The 25,304-nt window shown below is 30.6% G+C and overlaps 1 protein-coding gene across 2 annotated transcripts in view; it reads right to left on the bottom strand.

Moving 5' to 3' along the window:
- Brinp3 (BMP/retinoic acid inducible neural specific 3) overlaps positions 1–25,304 on the bottom strand; it is a 342,679-nt gene that overhangs the window by 122,364 nt on the left and 195,011 nt on the right. For both annotated transcript variants that reach the window (XM_077802979.1, XM_077802980.1), the window contains one exon: positions 4,306–4,411. In XM_077802979.1, the coding sequence (XP_077659105.1) occupies positions 4,306–4,411 (106 nt within the window). The remainder of the gene's footprint in view (positions 1–4,305; positions 4,412–25,304) is intronic.

Raw genomic sequence — 25,304 nt, 5'->3', positions numbered from 1 at the left:
CACACAAACATGCACACACACACACACACACACACACACATATATATATATATATATATATATATAAACATTTGTGTGTTTGTGCTCATACACACAAGCATGCATGTACACACACCTAATACTCATAGATGGAAAATAAGATTCTGAAATATCAAACTAAAAATAAAAATGGGGGAAATAGGTTTAGAGATAAGCCATTTAAAACTTTGTTATTTTATAACTGTATCATTAGCAAAATTTATAAACGATACCTAGAGAAGTAACTGCCTTGGAAGTCAACTCAAAGTAACTTAGTGTTGCCCAAGGGAAAAATTTTGTAAATGTTCAGAAACAAGAGAATAGAAATACTGACCACACTGTCATTAGGGAAGGTCTACTGATACTCTTTAGAAAACTGAGCACAAAGCCTGGGAGTTGACTGTAAAAACCAGGATGGGAGAAGCAGGGCAGGTATACATGCGGTGAAGTGACATAGATGGATGCTTCCAGTGTTGGAGGACATGTTTGTTTTGAAATAAAGTTCTCATTGAGAGCAAGTGGAAAGCTTATAAATATTTAAGATAATCTGTTTCAAGGCATTAAAAGGTTAACTAGGCAGTAAGAATTTGTGGGGCTAACATGGTGAGAAGGAAATCAAACTCCATGGGAGTGAGTCAAACATTGAACATACATATTTTTTTTCCTTAGAATTTTTCCCAGTAACAAGGCAAAAATTGTCGCTTTGAACTAGCCATGCCAGATACAGTAAATACGTAGGGGTTTCTAAAACCAAGATGAACTATAAACCCAAAGAGAAAAGACAAAGGGAACAAGACAAGACAAACATTTTAGCTTTCACCAGATCTGAAGCATAATTTCAATGGGCTCAATTTAAAATGGATTACAATACTTTTGGAAATCTTCTCTGAAGGAAAAAAAGAACATTAATATTGTTGAATCACTTTTACAAATCTAAAACACAACAACAATGATCTAAAGACTCTCAACCATGAAACTAAAAGTGAATTATAATCACATGCTCAAAAATTAAATAAGAAAACAGACAAGTTTGGTAAGTTACTAGAAATTATAAATAACAATCAAGTGTATATTCTGTGAGTGAAAATACATCAATTGGAATTAAGAAGCATTGATTAATAGCAGAATAGGTACAGCTGAAAGATAGTAAGCTGTGTCAGAAGAATGTATTTAAACAAGATTATAAAAAAGGACATAATTAAATTGCCATAAAATTTTTCTAGCCTTCATTAAATATGTCCATACTAGGTCATTTCTATTATATTATAAATATGTGTATATTAAAATGTTATGGCATATCTATGTATGCACCAAATGGAATTTAATCCTTGTGATCAACATTTAATAATTCTTTCCAAAAATAATACATAAACAATAATAGTATATGTAATATAGAGATACACACACATATATTCTCTCCTGAAGTCACTTCATTACAACATATCTAATATTCTCCTCAAATATTTTATTCATAAACATCTCACCTTATTCATAGTCATACTTTTCCATTATGAAGGGAGATGACCTAAAGTACATGTATGCATGTATATTTCCTGAGCAATTTAAATTAAATTATGTAAAGTGTTACATTATAGATTATGCCATACATAATTTCATGACAATAAGAATTTTAATATTAAAGAAATCCTTATGGGATTATCATAGGAATCACTAATAATATATAATTCTCTAGAATTAACTTTAAATATTGATAAATAACTTTTACAAATGGTGATAAAAATAGTGTTATAAAGAAGTATCATTCAATTATTGTTGTAATGAAAAAGTTGCATAGTGTTTCATCTTTTAAAATTATATTTAATTATCTAATAGTAACCTATTTATTCCCGTCAATTTTGTTGAAATAAATTGGAAACCAACTAACCTGAAAATTATTTGTAATTCAGTTATATGGATCATTCACTTTCTCAATTTCTGAGAATTTTACTAAAAAGTTACTATCAAGACTTAAGCAACTTTTAATTACTACTGTTATCCTTTCACTTAGAGGTACTTTGTTTCATAAGATACAATCATAAGGGGTTGAGAAACTTGAAATATTAATTGCAATATATATTTTCCAATACTATGACTTTTTATCATATATCTTAAATATATTTTCATCAATAGTTTGGAGTTATAGATATGGTTTTATCAATTCTCAAAAAACATCTGCTCAGAAACTCTATTGGCAAAGTCAAATTGCAAGGTCAAACAAGCAAAAACATCAAGCTTTCTCACTAGCAGCAAACATTTGATATCATTTTCATTAATTTTAGTGAAAATTAATATTTTTACCCTTTTCATATGTAGTGTTATTATTGACAAAATAATTAACAACTTCTTATATTAGTAGATAGGTCATGGATTTTTGTTCTGAATGTATTGCCTAATGTTATTGCCATCAGTAGTTATTAATGCATCCTTTGCTTTGCTCTGATAAAATTGTACTTTACAAGCAATTATTTTTCTTCTATAACAGTAGAGTTTTAGAAGATGATCTTTACAGAAAAACTCACACATCTAGACTCCTTTCAATAATAAATATGCATTCTAAACAGCTCCAATCTTATTAACATTGTAGAACTTCATCTTCTACTTATCACACAAAAATACACACAACAACAAATTATCTCTATTTATGTTTATCATCTACATATATATCCATAACAATCTATCCATTCAACCAAGTCACTAACAAAGTGTTATAGAGACAAGGACCTAAAATGGATTCTTAGCAATATCAAATTTTTCAATTGACTTATTCAGTGACCCAGGTTGAGGATTTTTTTTTCCCCTTCAAAGGAATGCATGATGGTAGTATTGATCCTGAATTGCTAAAGAGTTTGAATTCTTTTATAAAATAAAGATGAGAAGATAAATCAAGATGATACTGGGACTGTAATACAAATCAAATTTAACAAAGAATACAGAGGATGTTGAGAATCTTGAGACTGGTTTCCAAAAATAATCCTGGAAAGATTCTTTACCCTCACATGTACAAACAGAATTAGAATAAACAATTGAAAACACAGGTCCAGCAAGTAAAAAAAAATGTAAATATTATAAATGAGAGTTTCTGAATCATATAAATTAGAAGCATAGAAATAATATTTATACAAAAGGAAAGTGTTCCTACCTTTTCTTCTTTTTTAGGAGAGGATATTGAGGTTTTAGTTTCATGATATAAAATTATTTTGAAACTGTGATGATTTATAGACAATAAAATCCCATGTCTCATTAATATATATTTTAAACAAACCAATACAATAATCAAGAAAAATGATTTAAGCATGTATTGTCATTTTTTATCAAACTTAATAATTCTGATTGAAAGTTAATCCATACATCAGAAAGGAGTAAGAAGTAGAGATTACAAGTAATATTGCATTTTTATTTAAATTAGAGAAAATATTTCAATAACTTAAATCTAAAATTAACATTAATAAGTCAGATATCTTTTATAGAAAACTGAATACAGTACATACAACTCTAATATGCAAAATTCAAAATGTATATGAAAGAATAATAAGTCAAGATTTCCACTTGGATCACTCAACTTATTTTGAGCAATGAATGTCAACATAAATATTTTTCTGAGCTAGTTCAACTAATAAATGTGTAAACATATGTATTCATTAACTTTTTTGCCTTTAAAAATGAGGAATATCCATATCCATATGAACTTTTGGAATATGATTAATGCTGTCATGAGTAACAGTCTATATTGAAACATTTACCAAAATATGATAAAAGAAAACATGGCAAATCATCACCATTATCACAAAACAAATCTCTACAATGGAAATAATATGAATACAGGTATTTTCTTAACATAGTATCAAGTACATTTCTATTTATCTGAAAAAATTCAGCATTGGCTGACATAGTAAGTTAAATTTAAAATGCCAACAGTTCATTTTACACTATAAACAAATATGGTTTTAACTTTCACAAGAATCTATTCATAAAAAAGTCATATCTCAGGCAAGCCCATGCAGAAATCATTGTTTATTGAGACGATTATCATATACAAGAATAATATTGTTAAGATATATTTTCAATGGCTATAATATTAATCAGGGAAGAAAGTCAAGTTTTGACATTTTCTTTATCTGACCTAGAATGTTCATATAGGCCAAAAATTATGATATTAGTCTTTTATAAATGTTCAAAAGTACACATAGTATTATATTTATGGCTTCTTTTAAAAATATAAAAGAAATCACAACAGGGTAACTTCCCATCCAGAATCATGGAGCATTAATAAAAATTTTACCTACGTACCTTGCAACTGAATCTTATTCTCAGGACTTTGAACCAGAACAGAACTCACAGAATCTAGGTTGTCATAATTACTGCAGCCAAGAGGACCCGTCCGTGTTTCTGTTACCTGACAAACAAAGAATCAACCTTATTATATAGATCAGATTTTGCAATGTTCTTTCAGATCAGTGTAGTTGTCACATACTCACATTATACATTTGATGGTAAACATCACTAAAAGGTCTAGGATCTGATATATACTAGTAATAAATATATTTCCACTTTCTCTCATTTGGTCAGGGATAAATCTTCTGGGAAAATAATGGAAGCAAAACTCACATTAGGTCTCATATTTTATCAAATATAGAGCAATTGTTTTTAGGATAGAAATATTTTTTTTGTTTTTGTTTTTTACTGGGAATTGAACCTAGAGGTGCTTAACCACACTAAGCAACATCCCCAGCCGATTTTATATATATATATATATATATATATATATATATATATATATATATATTTTTTTTTTTTTTTTTTTTTTTTTTTTTAAATTTTGAGACAGGGTCTTGCTAAGTTCCTTAGAGCCTTGCTAAATTGCTCAGGCTAGATTTGAACTTGCTACCTCCTGCCTCAGCCTTTTGAATCACTGGAATTATAGGAATGTGCCACCACTTGTGCTAGAAAAAAAAATTAATTCATGAAAATTGCCTTTTGTTTGTTTTCTCAATAAATCAGAGCCCTTCGCCAAGCTACTTTTTAAAAAAACTCATTTTATTATTTTATTCTTCTACTTATGTTAGCATCAAAGTCTAAACCATCTGGCTTGTGTCTGTACTGTATCTCCTCAAAAGCAAATTTATCTCCCTGTCCTATAAAACAACCTCAGTTCTATGCCTTTGTTTCCATATCCCCACCTCAACCCTTCCTGGTTAGAGAGGTTCTTGTGTAAATGCACAGACAATGGCGAAGAGAAAGAAACACATGCAACATAGGGGAAACCAAAGGAAGAAAGTGGCAAGGTCACTACTGAGTAAGTAAGGTCATTTTATTTCATTACAGAGAATCTTTTTTGTTTGTTTGTTTCTGTTACTGTGTTATTGAGAATAAATGTATGAAAAAATAATAAACTGTTGAATTTAGAGATTGCCGTACCTCTGTATCTATATCCATGTTGCTTTAATTTCTCATTCACCATGAATGGTAATAAAACTCTATTATTAGTTATAATTTTATTTTTTTTTCACAGATAAATTTATTAACCATTGTCTAATTTAACTCTTTGTGTCCCAGTTTTCCAGATGTGGAATGCCTATAGGATCTTAAATCGAACAACAAGTATACCAATTATGGCACATTTGAAAGAACTGTTATGTTTGTAGAGGTATATGTGTGTGTATATATATATATATATATATATACACACACACACACACACACACACATATATATCTACAAATATATATTTCATACATATGAAAATATATATTAAGGATATATAAGCTCTATATTTTAATTTTCAAGATATTTTAATTCAATTTTGATGACATTCACACAATTGAAAACTTCGGACTTCATGTGTTAAAATAAAAATGTACAAACTCCAGCACATTCTATTAAACAAACAAAACTATTTCTTCAATTATTTTATATTTAAGGATCCTATATATCTTATTAGTGTCAACTCTAATAAATGTGTCTGTATTTTTAAATGTGCATATATTTTAGTTTCAAACTAATAATGAAGTGAAATATAAATGAAAAGAAAAAAATGAATATGAAATTATGATACAGATATTTCTGTAGAGATTCTAAGTCTGACAAAAATGAACTGTGTAGATGTACCACTGATAGGTTGAAGTTTTGATCATCAGGTGACAGATGAAACTCTAATTTAAGGATCTTCATTTATAGAAAAAAAGTATTCATTCAATAGATAAACACAAAAGGAGTTGACACTGATATTATAATCATTATTGATTATAGTCAAGGTTTTGAGAAATGGCACACAGAGTGAGAAAAACATGCAATACATAAATTAAAATGTGTTTCTTAAAACATTTCTTAGAATGTTTTTCATTTTATTTTATTCTAATCTCTGTTTCCTTGATTTCAATATATCATCCCAGAAAAACAAGCAATGAATAAATTAAAATGAAAAACATTCTAAGAAATATTTTAAGAAACACATTTTAATTTATTTAGTGCATATTATAAAGAATATGTTGAGATCAAGAAAACACGGAAATTAGAATACATAAAGCATGTCCTCTCTACAGTGTCAAATTGGGTTGTGGTTTTAACTGAATATTCCGAATAAAAGTACAAGTGCCTGAACGATTGGGAGGTTAAGGGGTACACTGGGGAGTTCAGAGCAAGGAGGATATGGCTTACCCAGCTACAGTATGTGATGTTGAACATTTCCAAAATTAAATTTGAGAAAGTTGTCTTGAAAATATGTCAAACACGATTTTGGTTCTATAAAAGAATATATTTGTGAACTGTGTTTAAATTATATTGTAGAAGTCAATAAGAATGTAAAGTGTAGTAAATTTAAGAAAAAGCAATGTATGTCATTTTCAATTATTTGTTTCAAAGTTTTCTATGTAGTTTCATTGAATTATTACCTATAATCTCACAGTTGGAGAATTTGATAAGGAGTAATAGAAAAATAATCTTCCTTATTCAAAGAGATGGCTTATAAGTAATTATATAAACTAAGTACAGATTCAAGTGTGCTTACAGTAAAATAAAATGTGTACAGATAATTTACTTGGAAATAAACAATCTTGGCTACTTCATATCAAACTTCCCTACAGTATTATATGTTCAAAATATGATGATTGCCTCATGATGATTATCATGGCATAGTAATGTATTGGGGTTATGGAATTAATTCATGAAAGATTAGTTGAAGAAAAACAATCTTAAGCGAAAAAAGGAAACAATGAAAAGAGGACAAACAAAAGAAGAGTAAAACAACAAATATTATTCCCAAACAAAAAGAGTATTATTAGAGTCAACTGTCTTCAAATTTACATATTATATATTAAAAATATTTCCTTGCAAAATTCTTATAATGATATATAATTTTTATAAATAGATGAAAGGAACACACCTGGGTTCTAGCTCCAAATACTCACTGGAGAAGAATTTATCCCAGACAAAATGCTTAAAATTTGGTGAATATGAAATGAAATAGTTTATGAAAAGACTTTACTGTGGTCTTGTCCCATAGCAATTACTTCAAAATATGTGTGAAGAATTAAATGTTTACTATAAAAACACCAAGGCACAAAAATAACTCTGGTAGGAATATCCCAGAATTATTCCTCTTCTAGCACCCAATCAAGGTTGTATTATAATACTTTTTCTGATGTCATTACTGGATGCTACTATGTTTATTTTTAGACAGAGACAGGATGCTTTATTTTCAATCATACCAAATCAAGTTCAGCCTTGAATCAAACTACGCAAATTTTTCCCCAAAGTCACATTAATATGTAGTCAATGCCTAATACAGAAAGAATATTCCATATGACACTAAGTGAGAAATATTGCTTAAAGAAAAATGAGCCATTCAAGTCCATAGGACAGAAAAGAAAAACAGCATTAATATAAAACCAGAAAAAGTTTGTCATCCTTTGATATAGAATACACTTGAGGAGTCTATCCAAAAATATAAGTACATGAGAAAATGTTTTTCATATTGAATGAAAAGGGTAAGAGAAAAAGTTTATGTGCTTTGTAAAATTATACATACACCCATATATTTTATTGAGATCTGTGACTTATTGCTCTAGACTTCTTTCAACATGAAGCAAAATACTTGTTCATCGTTGTCAAAATGATAAACTGATTATTGTTTCCTCAGCAATTCAATAAAATGCATGATCATATAAATACTATATACTATATACTTAATGCAATTCAATAAAATGCATGATCATATAAATACTCTATACTAAATACTTAATACAAATCTATAAAATATATAGTCTATTTAAAATCTACATTTTAAAGCTTATAATGCTCTTAGGAACTTTTTCTGATGTTTAAGGAGAAGTAATTTTTTATCTTTTAAGTTTCCACAGAGACATAGATAGGTATCCCCCCTTATAATGACTTGTCATCTATCAACTTTTTATTGGTTATAAGACAAGAAAACACAGAGAGTAGCAATATTTTTCTTGTTCCAACCTGCCATTTCTAATAACAAAAGTAATAAATGCTCATGTTGGAAATTCAAGAAATGAAATAAATTACTATCCCAGAGGAACAACGGCTAATATATTTTTCTATTTTTACTTGTTTAACGTCATCATTTTTCTACACGTGAAAATAGCTGTGACTAGGTCAATTCTTGTTCAGGATTATTCTTTATTCATAACACTAAAATTTGTAGGTTCTATCTTTTTTCAGCCTTTTTCTCATTAAAAAAATTATATTGTTAGAGTTACATTTGGTTATATCAATGTAACTTTTAAGTCATTGCATACACCATTGATTACCCATGTCAAATACTGGAACAACGTAGCTTATTCACAAAAGAATTATGAACAAAGAGTGGACCTAGGATAGTCCTTCCCAGTTCAATGTTCTCTTGTAAATATCGCATCTTAACTGAATAACTAAAAAAACCTTAATATTGATTATTTTGCCTTTTCTGTGTGGTAGCAAGTGAAGTTCATTTAAATATTTTGGACTGGGGTGGGGAAGAACTGGTAGTAGTACCCACATTCAGACAAACTTCCATTCCAGTCATTGCTTACATTTGTCAATGTTGCCCACATCTTGACAACATTTTCCTGAGATTCATCCTACCACACAGTGTCTTCTTGTCCATTCCTTCAGAAGTATCCTTCAATTCTTTAATTACCGGAAACACTATGTTTTCAGAAGATTATACTAAAGTACATAAACTATATTTGGCTCACTGTATTTCAGATAATGACATCTAAAATGAGATCTGAGATTTATTTTTCAAATATAAAGAATGATGTATTCTTGCATAAATTTTTCCTCAAGGAGTCATTAATTATATGACATTTTATTTATTAAAATATTATAAACTTTATTGCAATCCGTGTAAACAATGAAGGTCTCATATGCAGAATATGTAAAAATATTATACAGACAAATTATAAAACAACAAGGGTAATCTTAAAAAGGCACTTGACAAAAAGAGGATATCTATATAACCAACATTCATGAAATTGCATTAAACTTTCATATCAGGGAGCTGAAATTAAGCATAATGAGATACCACTATCAGATGATGTTCATTAGGTGACTTATAAGAATATAAAGTCAGAAAATACCAGGTGCTTTCAGTACTGTGAAGGAACTGGAATTCTCTTACACTGCTTCTTGGCCTATAAATTGGAACAACCACTTCAGAAAATTCTTTGAAATTACTTGCATCAGAGGAGATAGGCATATCTTAAGAGCTAAGTATGTAGTCAACAAAAATGGGTATGCACTTTGCACCTGGATATGCAAAGTGGTTCACAGCAATATCATTCCTAATAATTTCAAATAGAAACATATCACAATAGGGTCACCAATGTAATGCATAAATATATTGAGGATTTGAATACTGTAGCACAGAATCAATGATGTGAAGGCAATATCAAGGAATCATATGAATGAATCTCACAAGTATAATGTGAGTAAAATCCTTAATGCTACCATTAATATCAAAATTAGGGAAAAATAATATTTATTAAAGCCAGTATGAGGATTGATAGACCTTGTATACAGGATTCATAGAAAGATAGTGATAGTGAGGATGTATAAGATGCTTGCTGAAATGTTCTCAAATCTGAACACAGTGTGTATATTAACATTTACTAACCAAGCCACTTAATATTTATTTCTCTTGTGAATTAAATCAGGGCATGTACCAAGTCTACATGTTTATGTATATCTATATATTTATCTGTCTATCTATGTATTTAACTGTCGATCCTGTATGTATATTACAATTCAAATTTGGATCTTTCTACCTATATCGTTTCAAATTAATTATTATTTAAATATGGTTATGCAAAAAGAAAATAATAAAATCTCATAATGTAAAATACTATGAAAAACAAAGGATTCATTTTAAGGTTATTAAAATAAAAATTGACTAAATCTGAATTTGATATCTAAATATCATATTCAATCTATATTTAATAATTTAATCATGTCATATTTATTTTGTTTTATTTATCTTATTTTCTTCAAGGAGTAATTATTACTGTTCTCAAGTTATAGACACATAGATGATAAATCATTTTTTATAATTAACTAATTTACAGATTAATAATCCTTACTACTCTTTTATTTCATAGGTACCCATGATTCCAAACAATACTCTTCTCATTGATAAAAAGAAATTATTTTTTTCCTAATAAACTCACCTATATGTAGCAATAAAAAGAAATATGAATAAATAAGCAAGCTATTTAAATATTCTATTTAACCTAATGATAATTACTTTCCAGTTTTCCTTTGATTATGTTTTTAAATTATTGCAAATAAATCATTATATTTAATATTAATAAGACAAGAGTTTATTAAATTCATATAGTTATTCAAAACACATACCATAATAATTACAAGAGGCTCAGGAAAGACCCCAGAGGTACATCTGGAAAATTTTTTTAAAAGCAATGATGTTTAAGAACAAAATTAAAGCTGTGTTGCTGACAGGTAGAAAATTCTTTAAGGGTAAACGTGCAAAGAATAAGAAGATTAATACTCTCAAGATATAGTTATATCTTATTCCTTTTTCTTACCACAATGTTTCCTTTATATTTTATTATGGTAATTATAAAATTACAATGGAGTCATCTGTTCCCATTATCTTCCCTATATATTTAACAATATATCTTCCTTTTCATAATTGCACATAGTGTCTGACACATTATAGTAATTTTAACTGTGGAGTTACTTCTATAACTGTGAGCAAGTTGGTAAGCAAATATTTTACTTCTAGTTAGAAATCCTTATTACAAAGGATACTTAATTTATTAAACATTTTTGAGAGCCTCTTGGAGAAAATGCATCAGTGGCAGCATATATAAAATTTTAGAGGTATCAAGAGTCTTAGAAGTCATTTAAAATCACCATCTCATTATACAAGACGATTCTGAAGACAGGTAGGTCATTGAACAAGTTCAGTGTCATGTGTATCATGTGAGTAAAATGAGGGTTATTTCTGGGACTTGGAGCCCCTGACTCATACATAAATCAGATACCCATTCCAAACATCATACTGGCTTTCTAAACTCAGTAGTTAACAAGCTTTTGAAACTTTGCTTGGCTTCATCAATCTAATTTGTTCATTCTCTCTCTCTTAAAATAAAGTTATGAGAAAGCACAATTTAACTGGTCTAGATTGGCATAGAAGTCAGGATGCTCCAGAATATCTTGGATAATTCTCATGCACAATAAATATTACTATGAATGTGTTGGTTAATATAAATTTGATTGAAGGATGAATTAATTAGCCTTTATGATAATAATTCATTAATGCTTTGAAATATAACTTTCTACATATCCTCATATCACTCCACACTGGAGTTTTGAAAAGTAAAAAGTAAGCATTGATTAGCTTCTATTTTGTCATAACAGAGTGTGAAATTTTCTGTTACCACACACAAAGGATGTTTTAGAATTTCATATTGTTAAATCTATCAAACTATCACAAAGCTTAAGAGAATGCCGATAACTAAAAAGAAAAAAATTCCTATTTTCTTAGCTGAAAATAGTGTTTTATGATAATTTTTGTTTCTTGCCAATGTGAATATTGAGTTTAAAATAGTTTTACCATTTGTTTTTTTCTCTACCAATAATTTATTCTTAGTTCAGCATTTTATCAAGCACTTAAAAGTCAGACTGCAATTCAATGAGATCCTAGTTCTTCATTCTGCTGCAATATTTCCAGAACTCACTGTTTCATTGTTTAATTAAGAAATGAATTTTCAGACTTACTTTTAATTATAAGATGCATATAAAACTAAAAATTCATATTGGAATAAACATCTCGGTAAAGAGATTTTTAATTTAATTTTTACTTTTTTTTTCTTTTTTTTACTTTTAGTGTGTTTTGTGGGAAAAATACAAATTCAGTTGAACCTAGTGACTCACACCTATAATCCCAGCGACTCAGGAGGCTGAGGCAAGAGGATTTCAAATTAAAAGCTAGCCTCAGCAACTTAGCAAGATCCTAAGCAACTCAACAAGACCCTGTTTCTGATAAAATATAAAAAAGGGCTTGGGGAGGTGGCTCTGTGGCTAAGTGCCCTTGGTTCATTCCCTGGTACCAAAAAATAAAAGTGAAAATTCACATATAAAATGCTACCAAATGAAAAATATGAGTATAGTATGTTGATACAAAGTTGTCTTGCATCTCTATGCAATAATGAGCATAATTCTTAGTGTGTAATAGATAACTAATATATATATATGTTGTGATTTAAAATACATTTGAGAATATCAGTGTTTTCTTGTACATGCTACCAACATTTGGTAGCAGTTCAAAATAGTATATATATAAATAAAATCAATTCCCAGATCCCTCACATTTTCACATGTAAATAACAAATGTGAATTAAATGAAAATTTAACATAAAGAACATTGAATTAAATGAAAATTTAACATACTAACATTGAATCATTTTTCTGTGCAAATGACTGCATGCTGATAACTATTTACTCTAATTCTACACTCTCCATACTTTCAATAGATAAAATAATTAAAGATATTAGATTCATCATTTAAGGAATTTCTCTTTAATACCTATTTAGTGGTTCTTTTCCATGAGAAGCAGTTGTACTTGAAACATGAGACTAATTAAAGTATGATTATAAACACTATCATGTATGTTAAAATATAAAAATAAACAATATAATTACAGATTATAAAACATACAGAACAAAAACAATTTATGTGAAGTAAACTATTATGGTTCAAGGAAGGTAATACAAAAGGCAGGGTGTAACATCGAATTTTGGAAACAACGTGGAATATATCCTTTTAGAGAGCAATTGCTTTGGTGTAATTTTCTCTTGTATTTGCCACTATGAGTCCAGGCATGGCTACAATGATTGTCCTACTTTTTCATACCCCATAAATTATCCTCCATCAAAATAATACACAAGTATACCACCCACCAAGCACCCACATGTAAACCTACTGAGAGAAACTATGTATGGCCTTTGAGAACATATTAAAATATAAAATTACACACCAGGCCAGAAAAGAGAAGTTTTCTCAGGTTCTTGAAGTGTCTATTTAATGTGATATGGAATAAGGTAAACTGGACACAATTCAGTCAGAAGAAGGTTTCCAAATAACATCAGGACCCCTTTGTGTTAAAACCATGGTTACCAGGGTACTTAAATGCTTAGCACTTGATTGGTCATGGAGAAGCCAAACCTCAATCTCACTCCTATAGATGCTATTTCGATTTATTTTTAAAATAAAACAGAGTTTACAATCATAGCAATCATAAGAATCTATAGAGCAAAAACAGCTTTCATTAAGTTCCATAACCACATGGATATACATTTAGAGAACTGACATTTTTCTTTGAGCTACATTTGTGTAAGCTATAACTGATGGTGCTACATAAATGGTAACCTTGTACTTCATTATACAAAATCTAAAGGGATATTGTTATTACACAACAGTTGGCTAAGAATTTTCACATGTTCTCAATATGAATAATGAAAAAAGGGAAAGCTTCACTGCCACAGGGCAGTTACAAACAACAGACACAGCTTGCGACCTGGTTCAGGGCCACGGTTTGCCTTCTGCGTTTGGTGAGTTATTAGGAAGCCCCTGCAGTTGTTACTGCCAGTGTCAGGCCCGAATGCCACTACTCCTGGACCAGAAAAATTATGTTTTAGAGAACTCAGGGGCAGACGCTCTTTTCTGTTGCTTCACATAAAAAATAAAAAGTGATCCAAATCAGCATGCATCGGATTTATTTTAGAAATTGAAACAAGCTGAAGGAGTAAAATGAACAAATTCTTTTCCTTTCTTTTTTGTTTGTTCTATGAATTGCAGTCCCATTGCCTTTTAATTTTTGAATGTACTTAAAATGACCATGAGCTTTAAAGTGCAAGAGGAAAAGTTCAGAACACAAATACTGGTTTCTTTGGAGCTATTAGATTTCATCAGATAAAACTGATAATGTAAACTATAGATCAACCCATTTCAAATCATTCCTCTACCTTGAGTTGCACTGTTTCTTTGATGGAATAAGCAAGAAAGCTGTTGGAATGAACATATCATAGATGGAACAGACTCTAACCTACAATTGAGCAAATTCTACTAAGATTGAAAACATATCTGTTGCCAAGACCAGAAAGCAGTGTTACAGAAAACAGATCCACCCTTTCCATTAATCCCTATCGTGTAACTTATTTCATCAGTATGTTTCTAAATACAGTCTATTTACCCAGTTGGAACTCACCTGGCCTCTCAGTCAAGCAGTGAAGTGGGAGTTGATAGTCCTGATGATATAAAATTAAATTATCTATTTGCTTTCTTTGACAGAATAATCAAAACTGATGTATGTGCAAATGTCAAATGCTGGATTAGAGAAACTATCATGACATTAGAAGACAATGGCACTGGTGTCAAGAATACTGCCAGTCCATCACCGATGATAGTTTACACCAAGCACACCAGAGACAATCCATCATTGTCAAAACGCAACAACAGCGTTTCCATAAAGTGTTGTGTCATATTAAGATACTAAAGCAGGACACCTGGTTAGAAATAGGCTTTGTGGGTATATCTAACATTTAATAAAAACATTTTATAATTAAAAAAAATTTCTCCTCAAGTTAGGAATCAGGATAGTGTATCCAAACAATTCACAAATTGCCTTCGATTTTATTAAAACAACAACAAAAAACTTTTACCAGAAATTGCATTACTTCTCTGAAATTCCATATTTAATATCATGCTTCTGAAATATTTATTAAAACATCTCTCATTGCTTATGATTAAAAACTTTAAAACTTTTTATTATGTCCTTTTGAAGTTTCAACAGTGCTGAATATTTCTGAATCCCTTAAGCATATCAATAGCTTCTGACTTCAGTTATCTTCTTATAATAGGACAGCTAATGCCTATGCACAGACTAGCTGAACTTTCATACTGAGATTGTCATATTCTTCCATTTGTCACCCAATTAAACAAGCGCCCGAGAGAACTGATAAGCGCAGCATACTAAAACTCAACAGAGTTGAGCATAATTAGAAAGACAGAAGTGGATTTCTTGTTTCAACTGGCCATTACAGAGACAGTTCTGTCATTTCTTTCTTACTTATTTTTTTTTCTGAAAAATAAATTGGCTTTGCTCACAAAAAGAAGTTAGGAGAAATCCAAATTCTTTTGCAACTGATTATCACTAAAAGTCAGACTAAGATGACTTCAAAAGAAGAAAACTTAATTATACAGGAGAAAGAGGAATCTTATGGTCTGTATCAATTATATATGTGTCATTAAAATTCTAAGGGTAATGAAAAAAAATCAAAAAAATGCCCAAATCTCTCTGTAATATTTTAATCATACTATGCAGTGTTGCCTTCTCCTCACATATTTTTTAAGTTGAAGTATATCCTGAGGATTATGTTAACTATTTATCTTTAAAACAGTAATGGAAGCAAAACAAAAAGGAAAAATACCCACTTAGTCAATATACACACAAAGGATATATTTGAGGCTTTTCTAGAACAAATTTAGAAAACAAATAATAGGTCCAATGTGAAATCTTACTGCAAATCCTGTGTTTCTCTTCTAATACCTTTTTCCATACCTTATCTCTTACTTCATTGTCTTTCTTACCACATATCCCCTCTAGAAACTGGAGATCCAAGAGTTCTCTACCTCCATAATATCTCTGGGATTTCACAAAGCTTTAGAGTCACCCACGTTTGTAAAGTCTGTGAACTATGAATCTCTACAAGTGGTCTTTAACCATACAACCAGGAGATTTTTATTCAGACTAAACTCCCAAATCCACCAAGTTTATGAAGAAAAATAATAAAGAAGAAAATGATTCCTTGGATGGGATTTAATTCCAATGTATGTCTTTCCCCTTTCTCTATTAAAAAAAATTCACAAACCAAATTTCTATTCATCCAGAGTTTATTTATGCAGCATATTTTAGGGAAGCTTCTGAGGATACATTGAACTGATGGTTATTTCCATGGGCTAAATAGGACCTGATGATGTATGAGCTGTTATTTCAGGTATGCTCTAATATATAACATTGCTTTTGGAATATTTTGTAGCTTTTAAAAATGTGTATCAGGGGCTGGGGATGTGGCTCAAGTGGTAGCTCGCTCGGCCTGGCATGTGTGCGGCTTGGGTTCGATCCTCATACAAACAAAGATGTTGTGTCCGCCGAAAACTAAAAAATAAATATTAAAAAGAAAATTCTCTCTCTCTCTCTCTCTCTCTCTCTCTCTCTCTCTTTAAAAAAAATGTGTATCAAATTGACAGCCTTCAAAAAGAAAATGTTACATTTTGAATTTAGAAAACTTCAAATGATGATTTATATAAAAGTACAATTTTAAGACCTAATAATGTAGATACAAAGATATAAAAGTTATTCTAAAGTTGAGATCTTTTTAATAGTATAGCATTAATATGACTGGTTTTCTGATCCTGTACATTATGCAAATGATTTCCTATAATTTTATGTCCTCATTAATATTTCTATAATTTTAGAATTTGAATTTTAAAAAAAACATGTTCTATTTCTATAACTATTCTTAGCCTTTCTTAGAAAAAATAATTCAAATTTAATAGTACTTAACTTTCTTTCATGTAAAAGAAAACAATTTAAGGTAGTCTCTAAATTCATTTGATTATCTAACAGTTTATATGTGTGCATATATATGTATATATACATATTTGATAATCTAACAATGTGTGCGTGTGTGTACACACTGAAAACATAATACTGTATATGATAAGGCATGGAAATGCATACAATTTTATTGTAAATTTAAAATAAATGCACAGATAAGTAAATACTGTAATAAATTAATAAGTTTAAAGAAGAAAGAAAATAAAAACAACACAGCCATTGCCAGAAGTTCTTGTAGAAGAGCCTTTCTTTACTCTATTTTTCTCTAGTTTTCCTCATTTGATTTTTCAGTTCATTAGCTATTTTTCCTGGTTGTCTTAGTGGCCTCCTTGTTTTCAAATGGTGGTGGGGTGGAAGTTTGTTTGGTCTTTTCCCTTCTACTTTCTCCTCTCCTTTGTTCTTTTCTTAAGATAGTCATATTTTAATTTCCACAGCTTCCTTCAACACAATATAAATTGAAATTTAATTATCAATATTCCTTTTTGAGAGAGTTAACATATATTTGCTAATAACTTCACTTAGTATTAGATACATTGTTATTTTCTGTATATTTTTCTTCATCTAGCCATTTTATGAAGTGTTACATACCCCCCAACACACATATATCATTAACAACAATAAAAAATTTGCATCCTCTGTGGATTCTGGTTTAATTAAATTAATTTTTGTCTTTCATTATTCAGGTTTTCAACCTTGGCTGCACATGTGAATTACCTGATATGTTATAGAAAAACATTATCATTAGAAATTGTGATATAATCTGTCTGCAGCAGGAGCTTAGCTATTGGTAGTTTTAAAAAGCTATCCAGAATATTTTATTGTGCTGCTGGTATTGAAAATCACTGACTTCAAAATATTAAGCAGATGACTTCCTCCAAATCTAGGTAATTTTCCCATTGAAATCTTATGAGTTTTAAGAATGTGATCTGTTGAATGTTGTCATTTACATTTTAGATGTTAAATGTTGTCATATACCTTTTTATTGATATGATTCTATAAGGTTTTTTTTAATTAAAAAAACCCATTCATGCTTTCAATACATATTTCCAGTGTATTTCAAGGTTGTAGACCTTTGGGATTTAAATGTGCAGAGTTATCTATTATAGACCCTCTATCTGGTATACAATTTGAAATTTACCATTTGTACCTTGAACCCTATAAGAATAAGTTAGAAGAAATGAAATATTATCCAGTACATCAAATGCCATCAAGTCCCTGGTGTCTCTTTTCTGCAATGTTTCTTTTGCCACTCTGGTTCCAGAATTCTTTTTTCTTCAATTTATGGATTCACAGAATTTTTTTTCACTATTCCATCTATCATTTTAGCTACTTTGCGGGGTGGGCGGCGATGGTCTTATGCTTTCAGAACACTTAGCTAGGTTTAAGAATTAATTTGTGAGGTGATATACAAGACCTTCAGACTTCCCTTCTTCCTGCACATACATGCACATGCCATGCTCTTTAACCTTGCAAAGCCTTTGAATTCTGTCTGGGTTTTCCTTTCTATGCTTCTACTCTGCTACATATTTTTCAAGACCTAGATTGAGTATTTCTGAGCACTCTGATTGAATACCTCAGGCAAAAATCAATCATTATTTTTCCAATAAAAAACCCTAATTTGCAATACTGCCTTTATCTATTTAGATATCTGTCTCAGCAGAATAAATACCTCTAGGGCAAGAATTATATCATTTTAATTTATGTAGGCATAATATGTAGCAGTGCTGAGTGTATCACAGATACTAAACACTCACCAATAAGCAAATTAAATTGTAGATCTTTAATAACCTTATACTTCCATGTAGGGTACTAAATATTTGATAATTATTAGCAGTTATAGGATTATATTTTATGTATACATTAGGTCTTTTTAAGTAATATTATTCATTAAACTAAGAGTAACTACATGTTTTCACTATTATTAAAATAAAATTTCACTTTTATTATTAGATGAATTAAATTTTAAAAATCTAGCAACTAGTTTCTATTAAACTAGGCATCAAGAAAAGTTAAACTCAAAATTGAGCATTAAGAAAAAAAGAGGGAGGATGATTGCATAATTTCTATGTCTTTTCTCATTTTCAGATCATAATTTTCTCTGGCTGCGATTTCATTTTGATTGAGGTTTCCAAACTTTAACTTAGACCAGATATGACTGTTTTTGAGAGTTTGGACTAAAGTTCTTTAGCCATTTTTGAATTATGGAAAGGTGAGAGTACATTTTTCATGGCACCTAACTAAAAAGGTCTCCAACCATTTCTAGTGACGTAAGTCCCAATGACTAATGGTATATATTTTAAAGTTGACAAGTTTTATTATATTTCTCACAGAAACTTCTAAATTTAAGAGAAAATATTATTTTTAAAAGCAAAATTTCCCATTTATGAGTCCAAAAATTGCAAACAGACAACTGTAGTTTAAAAGTAAAGAAAACATGATTAAGGTCAACTCAGATTTCTGTCTAAATTAGATAGAAAAATGATATAGGACAAATATCAAATTAGTGTATCATTTCAGGGCAGAAATGTTAGGACATTCAGGCACTTTAAATGCACTTTAAAATGTAAAAGTAATTTAACCTCGACCTTTTATAATCCAACTAGAGAGAAAAGTAGCAATCCAAATATATAAATTCTGTGCCCAGCAAGTCCTCTACTGAGTTTTGATCAAGTAAATCCTGAGGACCACTTAAGTAGTATAATGAGAAAAATATTCATTAAATAGTTTAAAATAAATTTGCTGTTATATGCCACATCAGAAATTATTTCTTAAACATTGCTAAATGTTCTTTAATTTCCTATTAATTTTTTTTCAAGTTTTAAAATAAAGGAACAATACAATGGATATTTATAATGTTAAAGGGGCATATGAACTCTCTGGTTTTAAATTTTACATTCATGTCAAGGTTACATCATAGTTTTAAATTCATTTTTGCTTCAGCCTACTAGGATGGTTTTTAATCTTTATTCACTTCCTTTTCAGTTTCTACAATTTATAAGCCCATCCTTATATCACTACTCAAGTCAGTGATGAAGCAGTTGAATTAGAAAGATGGTGGCAGTATATCATTCAATTCTAGAGATGATTATCTGTGGGTCAGTAGAGATAATAGGAAATAAGAAAGCTTCTAGGTGTTGAGCAGTTATGTAGTAAAGTTTAAGAAATCACTATTGAGAATTTATCTTGGGAAGCCTTGCAGGCTGCATCTGAAAGATAATGAATGTACTCAGGTAGAACTTCCAGGAAGCCATATAATGAGAAGTACCTGAACCAGGTTTGTGTCAGTAATGGAGACAAAGTGATGGAAACCAGAGACATCTGCAGACCCCTTTGACTGATGATTAGGTATGGAAATAAAAGAATGGCTTACAAAGAAATTATTTGTAGACATTTAGAATTTGATGTAAATATATAATAAACGGAATATTTTTTGTTATTGGTAATAGTAGAGAAGAACTTGGTTTAACAATGGAAATGAAATATAGATTCGAAGTTGTCAATTTAGAGTTGGTGGTTGATAATATGAAAGACAAAACAGTTGCTCTTTTTCACATAATTTTTGATGTCATACTACATTAACAACAAAAAGAAAACATCTGAAATGAAGCATTACTTATTGGCAGTTAAGAAAACATTCTCTGATTCAAATTGGACTTTAAGAAGCCTCACTTTTTGGGAGAAGGAGGGAATTTGAATCACAATTTATATTCAAATGTCATGTGTGGTAACTGTGAATAATAGTTTTCTTTTTCCCTTTCTTTTAATGTTTGTATTAGTGTATTATAGTCATATATTGCTAAGAGCCACAGCCAAGTAATATGATGCATGGCATTTTTGGTTGAAAGGTGAGGCCAACAAGCCATTGAGATGATATGATTATGTTAAGATCTGCATTCATATGGATATTGGACTCCTGCTGTCCACCTCAGCCTGCTATGGGACTCCTGGAGAGTTCCCATTGGTTGAGGAAGTGAGGTAGAAGGGAATTCCGGAGGAGGGACTTCCTGTTGGGGTCCAGGAGAACACCATGTGGGTCGGTAGGCAATCGTCCTGGGAGCGCAAGGGGCATTGGCGGCAGTTTCAAAAATAAAGTTTGTTCCTGCTTGAGTGGTTCGTGATTTTGTGCCCAGCCAGACTGCGGCAATATATAATAGTGGGTTCATTGTGACATAATCATACATGCATGGGACATAATTTGCTCCATTTCAGTACCCAGTACTTCCTCTCCACTTTCTTACTCCCTCTCCATTTTCCACTTCCTGTATTCTAGTGATCTTTTCCTCTATGTATTTATTGTTTTTAAATTTGTGCTTTATTCAACATAAAGGTTGAATTCACTATGGTATATTATATATCTATGTAGTTTAATTTGGTCAATTTCATGGAATACTTGCTCCTTTTTCCTGTTTGTTTTTTTTTTCTCCTTCATGTTCAATATCCCAAACAATCAGCATCTCATTCCAGTTAGAATGTGAGCATCAGAAGACAAATAATAATAAAAATAGGATGTGGAGAAAAAGGAAGTGGGTACCCCATAAAAATACATTGTTGGTAAGATTGCAAATTTATACAACAAGTTAGGAAAGAAGAATGGCAATTCCTCAAAACTTAAGGAATGGTACAACCATAAGACTCTGATATTTCACGTTTTGGTATTCATATCCAAAATATCTAAAATCAGCATATTATAATGATACAGGCATACAAATATTTATAGCAACACAATTACAAAGCCAAGTTTTATAATCAACTTAAGCATCCATAAAAATATGAATGAATAAAGAAAATGTGGTAAGTATCCACAATGGAATTGTACTCAGCCATAAAGAAGAATGCAATTATAACAATGTCTGGTAAATGGATGGAACTAGAGAACATCATGCTAAGTGTAATAGGTCAGATTCAGAAAATCAAGGGTTGAATGTTTCCTCTCATAGGTAGATCCTAGAGCAAAATAAAGGAAAAGACAGGAGTGGGTACCCCATAAAAACAGAAGGGAGGATCAGTGGAGTAGAAGAAGTTTCATTTTTTCAGATACCTATTTGCAAATTCTTGTTCCTTTTATTCTTTCTCATGCTATTCTCAATTGTCATTTCTACTAAATATAAATTATCACCTAATTTACTCCCTTTCTTCACCTCCAGTCTCCAGTAGAGTTTTGCCAATATTCCTGAAACTTAATTGATATGTCTCTATTGCCACTATTTCCAGTTTTACTTTTTTTTTTTCCCAGCCACTGTGGTAGACTTTATTGGTGGCAAATTAGTTTTTGCTCCCTTTATAATCTCACCTTTGGGATACCTCCCTCTAGGGAAAAGACATCTTCTGTCCACTGAATTATCAGGAGCAGGGTAATGACAGCCAGTCACCCAGTACATAGGATATAAGAGTGCACTGTCTGCAGTCTTAAAAGTATAGTAATAATTCAAAACAAAAACCTGGTCTCCATTGTCATCATGTCTTGGCAATTTTGAACAATTGTCAGGGATAAGATAGTCCAACATTGTTAGTTCCTCTAAGTTCTAATGAATTGCTTGCCTTCAGGACAGACTTCTTTCACTGCCCCACCTTCTTTATGTTGTAATCTCACCATCTGACCTCCAGGTTGACTACATGACAAGCTTCAACCACTGAAACTTGACTTATATAACAAATGCCACTTCTAAAGACAAGCTTTAAAAGCCATCATGTACCTTCATTTTTCTCTTTATTGGTAAGGAGTCAAAGAAGTACTCTTAGAGCTGATTCTTTTAGTAACCATACATAAAATGCAAAAATACATGATGCTGTACCAAATATATAGAAAAATAAGCCTTTCTGTTTTAAACCACTGAAATAATAGTTTGTTTTTCTTTTTTAAAAATGTTTTAATTATTTATTTTTTATTAAATTATTTATTTATTCTAATTTGTTATATATGATGGCAGAATGCAATTCATTTCATATTATACATATTGAGCACAATTTTTTACGTCTCTGGTTGTATACAAACTATTTTCACACCATTTGTGTCTTTATTCATGTACTTAGGTTAATGACATCTAACTCATTCCACTGTGTTTCCTGCCCCCATGGCCCCTCCCTTCCCGTCTCTCCCCTTTGCCCTATCTAAAGTTCCTCCATTCCTCACCTCTCCCCCAAGGCCTGTATCGCCATTATGAGTCAGCATCCATATATATAATTCAGCCTTTGTTTTTTTGGAATTGGTAGCATTATATTCTCCAACTCCATTCATTTACCTGTGAATGCCATTATTTCAATCTCCTTTAATGCTGTGTGTGTGTGTGTGTGTGTGTGTATGTATGTAATCTCCATTGTATATACATATCAAAGTTTCCCTATCAATTTATCTACTTAAGGTCATCTGTATTGGATTCACAATTTAGCTGTTGTTAATTGTGGTGCTATAAACATTGATGTGGCTGTATCCCTGTAATAAACTATACTACAGAGCAATAGTAACAAAAACAGCATGGTATTGGTACCAAAATAGAGCTGTAGACCAATGGTATAGAACAGAGGCCACAGAGACAAACTCACATAATTACATTTATCTCATATTATACAAAGGCACCAAAAACACATATTGGAGAAAAGATATTCTCTTCAACAAATGGTGCTGAGAAAACTGGAAATCTACATGTAAAGAAAATGAAATGAAACCTCTATCTCTTACCCTGCAAAAAACTCAAAATGGATCAGATCTAGGAATTAACCCAGAGACCTTGTGCTTAATTAAAGAAAAAGGAGACCCAAATCTCCATCATGTTGGATTAGGACCCAACTTCCTTAATAAGACCCCTATAGTGAAATTTTATTGTTGTTTTTTATTTTTGGTACCTGGGATTGAATCAGGTATACTTTACCACTGGCTACATTCCCAGCCATTTTATTTTATATCATTTCATTTTTTGAGACAAGCTCAAGCTGCTAAGCTTCTAATTTGAGACTGGCCTCAAATTTGTGACCCTCTTCCCTCAGCCTCTCCAGTTGTTGTAATTACAGGAATGAGCCACCATGCAGGGCTGGAATTACTTTTTGATGATATCAAACTAACTAGCTTTGTTTAAGTAATATAATCTTGGACAAATGTTGAGATTGTCCTCTCTTATGCTAAAACTAAGGGTAAATTGCATACAGATCATTTATTCCCTTGTACAATTTTTTCCAATACACTTTTCTACAAACTGATAAATATTAAAGTCAATAAAAGAGGAACTTTCCTAAGATTTTCCTCACTTTCCCAACCAGATAAAAACTGCTATAAATTGAGGTGAGGTATCAAACTTTCTCTTATCCCCTTTAAGTAATAAAAATAAAGTTCTTTGTTAAATAGATAAAACGCAAGCCAAAGGGGAATAAATAGACCTATAGTTAACAGTCCCAGTAGTATCAATACTTAATGACACAAATCTAGGCAAAAATTGAAACTGATCACTCAAAAGGAAAGTTGTCAAAATTTGGGGTCCCTAAAATTCTTTTTATACCTTGAAATTTGGGAACCTGAATTTTAGAATGTTCCAGAACTACTTTCTCCATTTGCCCTCCAGTAGTTATGGGTGAAGTACATAAATTCACCAGAAGGTCTAGCATCCATCTCTAATTCAGTGAATTTTCATAAATACCAACAAAAGGATTACTACATCATAGTTTAATTTTTGGTGCCCTCTCTAATAACATGATTTCTTTTAAAAGAGTAATAGAATTCCGACTTATGTCTACTCTCTAATCAAATTTATTTTGTTAGAGCTTGTTCTTCTGTTACACTCATCTGCCTAAACTTGAACTTAAAATCATCAGTATAATTAATAGAGTTAACATTTATAAAGTACTTAGTAAGTCAGCCACTGTTCTAAACAGGGCTATCATTATCTTTCTTTTAAAGATGATTAAACTGACACATAGAGAAGATAGTTAATTGAGCAAGATCACATAATCAATAAGTAGTGACACTGGGACACAACCAAGAATTAAAATTCTTCCTTGTTCTACTCACCTGCCTCTTTCTTATATTGTGGGACATGCTGAAATGTCGGGTATGTACAAATGTGTAGATGAAAGAGAGATAAAGAACTAATTTCTTTCTCAAGTACTTAATTCTATTCCAGGAATGAAATCGAAGAAATTGAGAAGAACATGTAA

The sequence above is a fragment of the Urocitellus parryii genome, chromosome 9 (genome assembly GCF_045843805.1).
Source record: "Urocitellus parryii isolate mUroPar1 chromosome 9, mUroPar1.hap1, whole genome shotgun sequence".
NCBI classification, from domain to species: domain Eukaryota; kingdom Metazoa; phylum Chordata; class Mammalia; order Rodentia; family Sciuridae; genus Urocitellus; species Urocitellus parryii.
The sequence above is the reverse complement of the archived record's forward strand: the minus strand, read 5'-3'. Positions and strand labels throughout refer to the sequence as shown.